The sequence below is a fragment of the Hemiscyllium ocellatum genome, chromosome 10, assembly GCF_020745735.1.
Source record: "Hemiscyllium ocellatum isolate sHemOce1 chromosome 10, sHemOce1.pat.X.cur, whole genome shotgun sequence".
Taxonomy (NCBI): Eukaryota; Metazoa; Chordata; class Chondrichthyes; order Orectolobiformes; family Hemiscylliidae; genus Hemiscyllium; species Hemiscyllium ocellatum.
The window spans coordinates 40,618,171-40,631,903 of NC_083410.1; the positions used below are offsets into that span (position 1 = coordinate 40,618,171).

The window sequence follows — 13,733 nt, forward strand, 5'->3', positions numbered from 1 at the left end:
GAAGTGTGTTGTGAGGCACAGGTCCAGTAGTTTGAGTATGCAGTCTTTCTGATAGGTTCCCCGTCTTGTTGTCTGTTCTGTATGTCCAGCAGGTTGGCTGTTGTTTCTCTGGCTAGGGTTTTGTCGATAGAAGTGAACAGTGCTGTTACATCGAATGAGACCATAGTTTCTTCCTTGTCTATGTGTATATTTCTGATGATGTCCAAGAATTCCTGTGTTGACTCTCTCGAGTGTCTGGATCTACTGATCAGGTGTTTCAGTTTCTACTGTAGTTCTTTAGCCAGTTTGTGTGATGGTATCCCTGGTAGTGATAAGATGGGCCTGAGTGGGATGTCTGGTTTGTGCACTTTAGGTAGTCCATAGAATCTGGGGGTGGTGTTGCTTTCAGGTTTAATTCTCTGTAGGTCAAACCTGGTTATCTGTCCGTTTTTTTGTAGATTCCTCAGTGTGTTGTTTATCCTATTGGTGAGCTGTGGGGTGGGGTCAAACTCCCACTTTTGGTAGGTGTTGGTATCTGCAAGTAGTTGTTGCACTTTCTGGATGTAGTCTGCTTTGTCCAGGATGACCATCATTCTGCCTTTGTCTGCTGGTAGTATGATTAAGTTCTTATCGTTTTTTAGTGTTTTTAGTGCTTCCCTCTCCTTGGTGTTAAGGTTATGTGTTTGTCTTTTCCTTGTTATGAGGGGTACGATACTTTGTCTCACTGTTTGATGTGTCTCTTCTTTCAGTCCATTGTTTCTGAGTGTGCATTCTAGTGCTGCTAGGAAATCTGCTGTCTTGGTGTCCCTGTGGTTATAGTTGAGTCCCTTGGCCAGTATTGTTCCTCCTGTGTCTGTGAGCTGTCTGTCGGAGAGGTTTCTAACCCAAGTATGTGTTGTGGCATGTGTAGAGGCATGGCACTCATCCACAGCTTCTATCAACAAACATATCGACCTGGACCCAATATACCGGCCACTGCAGCGGACAACTGGAACTGACAACCGGAATTGGCAGTGACAAACCACTATAAATGCCGGAGGAAACAACACAGAAGCACTTCACAGGAGGCTCCCAAGCACTGAGGATGTCACCTAGAAAGGGGACGAAATGTCTGCAACACAAATTCCCAGCTCGATGAACAGAACCACAATAATATTGATGTCAAGGGCTGTCACTCTCACCTCACCTCTAGAATTCAGCTGTTTGTCCATATTTGAATCAACGGTGTAATGAGGTCAGGCGCTGAGTTCCCCTGTGAAACCCAAGCTGGATGTCACTGAGCAGGGGACAGGTGCTGCTTGATAGCACTGTTGATGACATCCTCTGTCACTTTACTGATAATTGAAACCAGACTGATGGGGTGGTAATTGGCCAGGTTGGATTTGTCCTGCTTTTTATGTACAGTTCATACTTGGGCAATTTTCCACATTGTTGGGAGTAAGTGTCAGTGATGTAACTGTACTGGAAAAGCTTGGCTAGGGGTGCAGCAAGTTCTGGAGCACAAGTCTTCAGCACTATTGCCAGAAAGTTGGCAGGTCTCATAGCCTTTGAAGTACCTAGTGCCTCCAAGCATTTCTTGATATCACGTGGAGTGAATTGAATTGACTGAAGACTGGTATTTGTAATGCTGGGAACCAGTGGAGGAAGCAGAAATGGATCATCCACTCGAAACTTCTCATTGAAGATTGCTGTGAAAATTTCAGCTTTATCTTTTGCACTGAAGTACTGGACTCTTCCATCATTGAGGGCAGGGCCTCCTCTCGTGAGTTGTTTCATTATCCAACACCAGTCCTGACTGGATGTGGCTGGACTTCAGGGATTAGATCTCTTCCATTGGTTGTGGGGTTGCTTAGCTCTATCACTTGCTGCTTATGCTGTTGGGCATGCAAGTAGTCCTGTTTGGTGGCTTCATTGGGTTAGCACCTTATCTTAATGTCTATCTAGTGCTGCTCCTGGCGTGCCCTTCTGCACTCTCCATTGAACCGAGTTTGATTGCCTGGCTTGATGGTCATGGTTGAGTTGGGAATATGCCAGGCCATGAGGTTATAGATTGTGCTGGAGTACAATTCTGCTGCCTTTGATGGCCCACAATGCCTCATGGATGCCAGTCTTGACCCTGATGGCCTCCTCCAGACCCAAAAAGCTAATGCAGTCAAGTCATTCCATCTTTAGATCTATTCTGCTTTAACTGATCCCCCAATCATGATCTAGAACTTCAACACTTTCACTGCCTATACAACTTCTCTTATATTTTGATTGCACCTATCTGTTATTGTACTTTGGATTTGTGAAACAATTCTCACTCAAAGGCCTATAAAGGAACTCCTCCTGCCTGTGGATAGTTTTACCAACAGAGCTGCTGTTCTTTCTCTTCAAATGTGCTGTATGTTACAGTCATCTACCTTCGGCCACCTTCGCACATTAACTTTAGCTGCTGTTAAATTCAGAATGAGGAGACATACTTTAAGTTTAAGAGGTTTCTCTTGTAAGATGGACATCAGGAGAAATTATTTCTTTGAGGAGAAGTTATTTCTTTATGTTGTGAGTCTATGGAAATCACTTCAACAGACAGCAGGAGAGGAGTGTTATTAAATATGTTGATGGCCGAAGTGGATAGATTCTTGATTAACAAAGGAGTCAGGAGTAAGTACGAAAGTGGATTTGAGGCCACGGTCGATCAGCAGACGTAACCTTACTGAAGAGGGAACTAGGCCTGAGGGGTCAAATGGTCTAATCCTGTTCTTAATTAATTTGAAATGTTATATTATAATATTTGGGAAATCAATTCTTTTGACCACGTGATGAAAAGTCTTCACCCCTCCAAGCTACAAAAGGATTTGGTTAAAATCCAGGTCCACCAGTCAGCCTTGAAGTAATTCACTTCCTCCATCCCTTACAGTGATACAGGAGTCAAAAGTAACTTGGCAGGGTTATTTCTTAACATTTTTATCCTTAAAAAAATTGGAAAATGCACCAAATAAACCAAATTCTGTATTCATATTTAATGTTTGTTTAGAAAATATTTCTTTCACTTTTAGCTAGTAACTATTCCATCTTCTGAAGTATCTTTGTTTCTGTTCACTCCTGCAGATGAAAGTTGTCTCACGTATTTCAGTATAGTGATTTGTTTTCAAATGGTGTGGTCTTTATTTGAAATGCCAGGTTTTTTGGAGATCTGCAACTTATTTTCTGAAACTTTTCATTATTTTTTCCTTGCTTATAAAATAGGAAAATAGGTGGCAATTTTCTGAGTGCTAACTTCTGTTAAGAATCCTGCCTCCCAGGGGGCTCATATGGTAAAAATTAAAAAAAACTTCACAGGCAGAGTTCCTTTGATCTTGCACTATATGCTTCCACAGGGAAGGACCGAACATTCAGAAAATTAGCTCCATTGTCAGCTGTTGAAGAGTCCTCTTTTCCACTGTAAGCTTTTCCATGGTGATAACCCTCTCTAAAGGTCTGCATAGCTCATTGTAATGGTAACTACTTGGCTCTGACAAATAAATCATTTGTAGGAGTCCTTGATCTGGAAAATTATATTTTTGTATTTATCTCCCAAAATCCTTTTGTTTTAATTGAAGAGGGTTGATTTCTTTTCAAGTATTTCCAGATCAGGTATGCCAGATGGAAAGTAAAGTTCCCTCTATTTTACCTGATGATGTGACTTTGATCCTTTTCCAAGACAGAAGTTTTTTTTATGCATTGGTGTAAATTTTCCCATATCTCTTGCCAATCTTTTTCATGGCTTCCCTAATAGCTCTTATAAAATTGACATTGATATCAAGCATATCATTGAAGGCTTTTTAGTCCGCTATGTTTAGTTAGCCAATGTTACTGAAAGCACCACAATCCTGTTTGGGATGGAATGCTACTTATTGGCCCTGAAAGGAAAGGACCTTTTGCTACCAGTGTGGATGCTGTGCATGAGGACTGACTTTTAAAAAATTACAGAAATTGTAAACTTGCTTAAAATTAAGCTAATTTTGCTGCTACATTCAATTGTTTGCTCTAAGTATGTATTGAAGTAAAATCGAGTTATTTGGTACAAAGGGTAGAGGCATAGAATTGGAAACTGCATTCACTGGAAATTATCCATTAATACAAATGGATTTTAATTGAATAAGATTACCAAAATGTTAACTAAAAACAGATAAAATGCCACAAAATGTCAACACTATCTATAGACCAGTGAGTCTGACATCAGTGGTGGTCAAGTTGCTGGAGGGAATCTTGAGGTACAGGAGTTACATGTATTTGGAAAGGCAAGGAATGATTATGGATTGTCAATATGGCTTTGTGCGTGGGAAATCATGTCTCACAAACTTGATTGAGTTTTTACCAAAGTAACGAAGAGGATTGATGAGGGCAGAATGGTGGATTTTAGTAAGGCATTTGACAAGGTTCCTCATGGTAGCAAGGTTAGATCATGTGGAATACAGGGAGAACAAGCTGTTTGGATATTAAACTGGCTGGAAGGTAGAAGACAGAAAGTGGTGGTGGAGGATTGCTTTTCAGACAGGAAGCCTGTGACCAGTGGAGTACCGCAAGGTTGGTGCTTTATACACTACTTTTCGTCATTTATATAAATGATTTGGATGTGAGCGTAGGAGGTATAGTTGGTAAGTTTGCAGAAGGCACCAAAATTGGATGTGTAGTGGACAGCGAAAAAGGTTACCTCAGAGTACAATGGGATCTTGATCAGATGGGCCAATGGGTCAAGGAGTGGCAGATGGAGTTTAACTTAGATAAATGTTAGGTGCCATATTTTGGAAATGCAAATCTTACAGGACTTATACACTTAATTGTAAAGTCCTAGGGAGTGTTGCTGAATAAAGAGACCTGGGAGGCAAGTTCATAGTTTCATGAAAGTGGAGTTAAAGGTAAATAGGAAAGTGAAGAAGGTGTTTAGTGTGCTTTCCTTTATTGGTCAGTATGAGTATAGGAGTTGGGGGGCCATGTTGCAGTTGTCCAGGATGTTGGTTAGGCCACTTTTGGAATATTGTGTGCCATTTTGGTCTCCCTCCTATAGGAACGATGTTGTGAAACTTGAAAGGGTTCAGAGAAGATTTAGAAGGATTTTGCCAGGGTTGGAGGATTTGAGCTAGAGGGAGAGGCTGAACAGGCTGGGGCTGTTTTCACTGGAGTGTAGGAGCGTAGAGGTTTACAAAATCATGAGGAGCACAGATATTGTGAATAGACAAGGTGTTCCCCTGGGTTGGGGGAGTCCAGAAATAGAGGGCGTGGGTGAGAGGGGAAAGATTTAAAAGGGACTTAAGGGGCAAAGTGTGGTGTGTGTATGGAATGAGCTGCAAAGAAAGTGGTGGAAGCTGGTACAATTACAACATTTAAAAGACATCTGGATGAGTACATGAATAGGAAAGGTTTAGAGGGAAATGAGGCAAGTGCTGTCAAAGGGACTAGATTAATCTAGGATATCTGGTCCGCGTAGACGAGTTAGACTCAAGGGACTGTTTCCCTGATATACATCTGTATGACTATAAATCTAGATGCACCTTTGAATGGGAAAAAGCATTTAAATTTCTGCTGGATGACTGTTCCTGAGTATTTTCATATTTCCTGTTTTTTATTCTGGATCTCTATCATCTTCAGTGTTTTGTTTGGTGGTAGTATGTAATTTACTGCTGCTTCTTTTTCTGAATGCGCACCTTGAAGTTCTCTTCTGTCTGGAGTGATTTCTGTTTCTCACTTTTACATTGTTTACTTTCATTATTTGAAGTTTCCCTTCAAGTGTTTGACCAGGTAGTCACAAATACTCCCTTTCACAGCTGTATCTTCCTCAGCAAGTGGAAGGTAGTGGACCGGGTATCAATCAGACAGGCTGATTTGTCCTGGTGAATGTTAAACTTCTCGAGTTTTACTGGTGTTGCGCTAGACCAAAGGAGATTATTTCATCACACGCCTTTGCAGGTGATGGTCGGGCTTTGTGGTCGGAGTCGAGAGGAGAGTAAGCAGAGTTCACAGCTGCTGATATCTTATAGCCACAATTTTATAGGGCTGATCCAGTTTAATTTTTGGTCATGGTAATCTGCAGAATGTTGATAGTGGACAATTCAGTAATGCAAATGCCATTGAATGTCAAGTGGTAATGGTTAGATTCTCTCTTGTTGGAAATAATCAGGGCCTGACATGAATGTTACTTGCCACTTATCAGCCCATTGCTGGATATTTTCCAGGTCTTGTGTGTAGACATCATCTGCTTCACTATTTGAGGAGCTGTAAAAGGTGCTGAACATCATGCAATCATCAGCAAACATCCCCACCTCTGACCTTATGATAGAGGGATAGTATTTGATGAAACTGCTAAAATGCTTAGGCTGAGGATATTACTCTGTGGATTCTTACACTGAAATCCTGGAACTAACCTGCTTGAGTGCCAGCAACCACTATCATCTTTCTTTATGTTGGATATGACTCCAATTAATGGAGACCTTTCCTGATTCCCATTGACTCAGCTCTCTGATGCTGCATTCAGTCAAATATGATCTTGGTGTCCAGGCATGCCACCCTTACCTCACCTCTGCAGTTCAGCTGTTCTGTCCATGTTTGAACTAACTATAATGAGTTGAGGCATCCTGGTGGAATTCAAACTGAGCAAAAATGAGAAATTGCTGCTCTTCCAATACTTTGCCAGTGATCAAGGGTAGACTGATAAAGCAGTTGTCTTTTGTTTAATTCATTCATGTGATCTGGCTGTCACAGCCTGGACAAGAATTTATTGCCCATTTCTGTTGCCTTTGAGAAGATGATAGTGAGCTATCTTCTTGAACTACTGCAGTCCATTGGTGTAGGCACATACTCAATGTCATGGGAAATCAGGTTACAGGACTTTGATCCAAATTCTGCTCAATAAGCAAAGTATCAGGAAGATACTCCTTCAATATTCCTCTCTCAGTCTTGATATTTCTCCATCTGAAGAAGACCACAGCCTAATGAGGACTGTTCTTGCCTTGGCACACCCACTAGTACACACTATTCCTAGGGGTTGGTTGTTTACCCTATATTAATTACTTGTTTAAATCACTTTAACTAATGATCACAAGGCAAATAGCTAAAGTGTCACCACTCTCCCAACCATCACTTTATCATAAGGTCACCTTTTCATTGGCCTCATGCTGGGAGCCATTTGTTAGTCTCTATGAGACATTTGTATAAATAATAGGTTGCAAGATGCCATGCTGTTAACTTAGGAATATCAATATTGCAACCTGAACCAGGAGATCACAATATTTGTAGTGAGTGTTTGTGCTTTTCCACAGAAAAGAGCAAGTTCTCTGCTAAGTGACTTTATACTATGACAAAATTCCATAGGAATTCCAAAAACTACTATTCCAGATGTGTAAACTGCTAACAAGACTGAATCTAGTCTTCTGTGTTGATTTTAAACACAAGTTGACAAAATCAAAAATGGATAAATTCCTTTACATAGTATAACCTTTTCCCAGTAGAAGCTGCGGTCTCTATATAAAAAAAGCAATTTGGATGTTTATTTGTGAAGTTATCTATTTTTGGAGTTAATTAGGATACATATAAGAAATCTTCTTAATTAGTCCCTAATCACTTAAGTACTTTTCCATTTATGTAAAAGGGTATTGCACAATGGAGCATTCATTTATTTAGAATGTTTTGAATATCTATGTGTGCAGTGAAAATCACACTGCAGAACTTTAATTTTGTAGGCCTGATAGTAACCTATGATGGAACTGTGACATGCTGACTGAGGGCTGGGAAAATGGTGGTGTTGGTGATGGAGGAGGGAGAGGTTGTGAGGTTCAGTGTGGGTCAAGGCCATTTAACTCCCAAATTTCATTTAGATCAGTGACCCAAGTTCGAAGGGCGAAAATGGTGGAAGGCTCAAAGGGAGTCAGGAATATAGCAGTTAGCAGCTGACTATCTATTAATTACCCAGCTTTGCTATTCACGGAAGGCAGGCAGAATTAAAAGTGGAATTATTTTTCAGATATCAGCAAGGGTGGGATTTCATTCATGGATCAGTGGTGCTGGAAGAGCACAGCAGTTCAGGCAGCATCCAACGAGCAGCATTTTTACTTCTGGGATTTCATTCAGTTTTGTTCCTATGCATGTACTTCCACAGTATTAAATAGAAGAGATTTGTTTCAATCTAACCTCCTAATGTTGTGTTCATTATTTTTTGATTTCTCGTTTCTGCAGGTATATTTATATTCCTTTGGGAGGTTCACGGCATGGCATACTACGGATCATGTTCTCTTCTGCCGTGGCCTTTAGCTTTGTCTGCTACTGGCATGGTGGCCATAGCTTCATGCTAAATTGGGCAGCTTTGAATTGGGCTGGAGTAATGGTAGAAAGCACACTGAAGATGATCTGTTCCATTTCACCTGTTCAGGAGATTATTGTAAGTGCCAGTTTTATATATCGTGTTGGAAACCTTTACAGTACTTTGTTTCTCACTGTCAATGAATGCTGAGAGTGGAGGATTGTACTAGATTACAAAACCAACATCCTTATGTTGCTGGTTCAATTCCATCTTAAAGGACTCTGAATCGTTTACCATCTTGTGTCACAGTGATAGAGTCTAAAGCTCTGAGCTCGACAATTTGGCTTCAAGTTCCATCTGTCCCAGAGGTCTGTCCACATGTCTGAACAGGTTGGATAAAAATTATCATCTTTAAATTATAAATTGTGAAATGTTTTGAAAGTCCCACATAGGTGCTTCAAGTCCACATCAATATGGAAAAAAGATAGCTAATTAATCAATCTTTTTCCATATTAATGGTTTATAAAATGTAATTTATGAAAAGATAATTGTAAGCCACATTGCAAACTGATGATTATTGCTTCTTGCTGTTCAAGCCTGATGCTCATTAAATGAAAGTGGAAGATTTTCTTAGTCTTCAGCTGAGCACTTGAAATTTTAATTTCAAATTTATATATGCAATGAAAATTTAATTTAGCTGAAGTGTATACCCAGTAGGTTTAATTAGTATAACTTGTGAATAGAAATTAAAGAATGATGGGAAACAGATAATGATTTTGTATTTGCATGTACTTTTCTTTTTGTTCTATAAAATATCCAAAGCTAGAGTTGTGCTGTGATGGTGCTGGTGTTAGAGTGGGGTGGGCAAAGTTAAAAATCACACAACACCAGGATCCTGTTTCGCAGCTACCAGATGAAGGAGCAGTGCTTTGAAAGCTCATATTTCCAAATAAACCTGTTGGACTATAACCTGGTGTTGTGTGATTTTTAACTAAGCTAGAGCCTACATGTTCCTCTCATTATTAACCGAAAGTAACCAAAACAGTATTGTTTGTTGGGCACATCCTTAGTTCGTTACTTTCAAAGCAATTCTTTATCATTAAATTCCTAGTTGAAGAGAAAAAAATGTTGTATTCTGAAGTAATATTTTGAGTTTTTGAGTTCATCCAGGACAAATATATAAATTGATCTATAAATAAAATGATTGTATATTTATTACCCTAAATCCTGTATCTTCAGATCAAACAAGAAAAGACTTTTTAAAAGGATTTAAAAACAAATTTAGATTTCAATGATTTCCTCAAATACAAAGGGTGAAAGTTATACTATTCAATATTTAAACAGGAAATTGACTTGACTAATTGACTTAGATATGCAGTATTGTTTATTGGAATTTCCTTCCATTGATAAAAGTGTAACTGATTAAGTACTTGTCCTTTTAAAATGTACTGCATGGGCTACCACTGATTGGGAAACTCCAGTACCCTGTCAACATTTGGTTTTTTTTTCCCAGAATCTCGGGGACTGCTCTTAAATTCATTGTTTAATTGTATGATTTTCCCTTTTTAATATCATAATTTATATAGCAAACTGGATGTTTAGTTTCCAACTACCATTTATCACTTTTCCAAATTGGCATAAATTACACAATGATCAGCATGCATTTGCTATATTCCTTCATCAGTTAAAGTAGTTAATCAATTTTTTTGTTGTTGTTATAACATTTACGAATTTTATAAGTGAAACACAATACCAGTCAGTAAATGATTCAACTTGAGATCCACCTACATGTAACATATTCATAATTTGATCATCTATATGTAATTGATTCAGTTCACTCATTTTAAAAATAAAATGAAAGAAAAATGTATGTGCTATATCCCTTCATTTTACATTAGAGATTCAGGTATCCAGTTGTTTCCTATTGTGGGGAAAAGGAAAAATAGTTATGACATTACATTATAAATGTGCAATTGCCTGTGTTAAATTTACCTGCTGTGGGAACAGGCAGAGGGATACCATTAAATTAAAATAGAACTATGTCACTATTGCTGGAGACAAAAGTTAATCCTTCTGAAATTTCTTTGGTACTTAATGCAGTAAATGAAATAAATTTCATTACCTGTTCATGAATAATATATCCACTGTACTTTTTGAGCATTTACCCCGAAAATGCAAGCTTTCATCAGTCAATTTCCAGATTGTCCACTATAACTGTTCATTATTCTTGTAATTTGTTTTGTTACTTGGCAGTCTGAATTTCCACGAACAATATAAACTGACTAACCTATTTCATAGAATACAGTTTTTATCTGAACATGTCTCATGAAGTAATGAAAATGCTAGATTTTTGAAAGCAGCTATAGTAATACACTACTGATTCAAATAAAACTGCATACAAGCTAGTTCTATCATGTATTTATGTTTGTCTGGATAAACCATACATTGCAGGGCAATAACAACATTCTTTAAATCAAACAGTTGACACTTATTGTAGTTCTTGGAATTTCAGAAATTCTGATGTGAAATACAAATTCAACAGGACCAATAGTAAATGCAAAGTATCCTCAAACCTGGAGGTTTGGATTTGCCTTTGTCAGGGTGCTTTCATGTCTGTTTTCAGTTGCCATTATGTTCCTTGAATAATAAATTAATTACTGTTGGGCAAGCTAAAGAAATACGTATTTCAAAACATCTTCACAATGCTACACAGTGACCCAAAAAAAATCAGAACTGTCTCACAAGCGAGTGGCCTGGTCTGCTATGCTGTTTTGATCTTGAGATATTTAATAAGTGGAATGTATAATCTGCCTTTGTAACATTTTTATAATGTACTGTCACCATCACTTTAGCAATTAATTAAGAAATCGTATTACTTACTGTAATAGGTTTTTTAAAAATTGCAGCGAATACATTAATTGAAGTTTTATTCATTTTATTTTTCATTAATTTTTTCACTGATGTCACTGACAAATGCCTTCGAGAAAATGAACATTATATTCTCTGCTCCTGAGGAATCAAGATAAATGCACGTGTAGACTTGTCCTCCATAATACTGAATCAGGTTTTTGAGAAAACTGGAAAAATAAATACTAGTCTTCTATCAAAATGAAGAATTTCCAGTATAATTTATAGCAGGAGCCTCCATATATTAGTTTAGCCAATAAGATGCCTTTCCTTGCAACTATGTGTTCTTTGTAAATGTTGTAACTGCAATAAAGAATAATTAAAGCTTCATATATTTATTTTTTAGTTCATCAGAAACTTGAATTTCATTCAGAGGAAATAATTCTGAAAGGATTACATTTTGCTGATTGCATGGAAATGCTAGTCATGAGGGTTCCCTTGATGGCTTAATTGATAAATAGGTTGTTTGGGATGACACTGCCATGTTCATAGATTCATACAGTACAGAAAAGGGCCTTCGACCCATCGAATCTGTACTGACATAACTACCAGTAATAGTTCACGAATCCAAATTTCCTGCACTTGTCCAATATCCTTGGACAATTCCCTATCACAAGCTACTTTAGCTAGTTTAGTGTTCTCATGTTCCTGATTCCCTAGACAATATATATGAACTTTAGTTGGTCTCAGGGTGTTTGAGCAGTGTCTATGAGCAGGAAAAGGAAAATTGAACAGTGATGCTAGTCGCTATCCAGTGATGCTGATGTAGTATATTTGTATATATGAAATAAGGACAGGCTAGGATTTGATAATGTTTTTCTATCCTGAGGTCAAATATTCTGATGAGAAGGCATGAAAGGATGCCCAGGACCCTGGAACTATGTCCTGACTTGGTTCTGGGTGAAGAGAAAACGTTTTAAAGTAGATAAGTGCAGCAGACAAAAAAAAATTGTAATGCACTAAAAAAAGTTGAAGAAACAGTAATAAACATTCCAATCGCACGCTCCTTATAAAGCCTTTATTGACCTGTTCACTAAAATAGCTCTAACTAGATGCAGCTGTTCTATAAATAATGCCATGACATTAAATAGAAAGATAAGATCGTAACCCATGTTTAATCAATGTTTATTTTGTGATCATGAATGATTTTTGTGTGACAATGTTTTTGAATCAGATAATAGTGTGTTACATGGTGATTGGAATATTAAATTATACTTGCTGTCTGTTGTTACTTTCTTAATATTTGCCTGAGTAACAACAGACAGCAAGGATGAAAAAGAGGAAGGGTTAATTTTACGCTTTCCAAAAACTGAAAACCAATTTAACCCTTTGTACTTAACAATTGGATTTTCCCAAAATACTATATTTCAATTTTGTACACTCTGTGCAGGATTATGTCAGTATTTACTCACTGAAATAGATTTTATGAATGCTTGGACACCCATAAATTGATGAGAAATGCTAGAACTAAAATGGATCTGAAGTTCTGGATGTAGGTTTGCTTGCTGAACTGGAAGGTTCATTTCCAGATGTTTCGTCACCCTACTAGGTAACATCTTCATTGGGCCTCCGCTGATGTCATTTCCCATGGTGATGTCACTTGCTGTCCTTTTTCTCAGGGGGTGGTAGATAGGGTCTAACTTGATGTGTTTGTTGATAGAGTTCCGGTTAGAATGCTATGCTTCTAGGAATTCTCGTGCGTGTCTCTGTTTGGCTTGTTCTAGGATGACTGTGTTGACCCAATCGAAGTGGTGTCCGTCCTTATCTGTATGTTAGGATACTAATGAGAGAGGGCCATGTCATTTTGTGTTGATGTTCATGTATCCTGGTGTCTAGTTTTCTGCCTGTTTGTCCAATGTAGTATTTGTTAACAGTTCTTGCACAGTATTTTGTAAATGACTCTAGTTTTGTTTGTTATCTGTATAGGGTCTTTCAAGTTCATTAACTGCTGTTTACAGATCAGCATTCAGTAAAAATATGCCACTACATCACATAGCCACTGGTCAGATGTAGCGACAACATGAAAGTTTATATTATATGATCCTATCATTGTGGATGTTTTCCTATTTATATAACAGAAATAAATTGTAAATTGCAAAATGATTATGCAGTATTTGGAAAAACATTAATGCAATTAAAATCCTTTCAAAAGAAATTTGTAGACCCAGAACATTGTGGACTATGGTGAGGAATTTGGGAAAATCAGGGAATTTGTGAAAATGTCAAGCAAAGTCCTTCTTGATATCCAGACCAAAAAGTTGCAATTTAAAAATAAGTCCCACATGTTTAGACAAAATTCTCACTAGTCAGCATGAGAGGCCTCTCAAAAGGGATTATTGCTCATCATCACCCTCATTACTACCTCATCTCACCTAATTAATATACAGACTCCCATTCTCCCATCTACTGGATGGAAACTAGATGCGGAGAATTCCCGACATGAAAGTTTTAAGTGGGTACCTGGCAATTCCGGCTCACTTCCTCTGGACTTCATCTTGGACCCCATCGCTAATATCTTAAGGCTCATTCCATTGACATCAGCTGCGCTCACACCACATCCAAAGACATTCGTTTCGAACAATTCCAGCCTAAT

At 38.1% G+C, this 13,733-nt stretch overlaps 1 protein-coding gene across 1 annotated transcript in view; it reads left to right on the forward strand.

Annotated features, from left to right (window-relative positions):
- Positions 1-13,733, forward strand: part of hhat (hedgehog acyltransferase) — a 243,005-nt gene that overhangs the window by 119,555 nt on the left and 109,717 nt on the right. Inside the window, exon 10 of the mRNA XM_060831434.1 lies at positions 8,170-8,371. Coding sequence (XP_060687417.1) covers positions 8,170-8,371 — 202 coding nt within the window. The remainder of the gene's footprint in view (positions 1-8,169; positions 8,372-13,733) is intronic.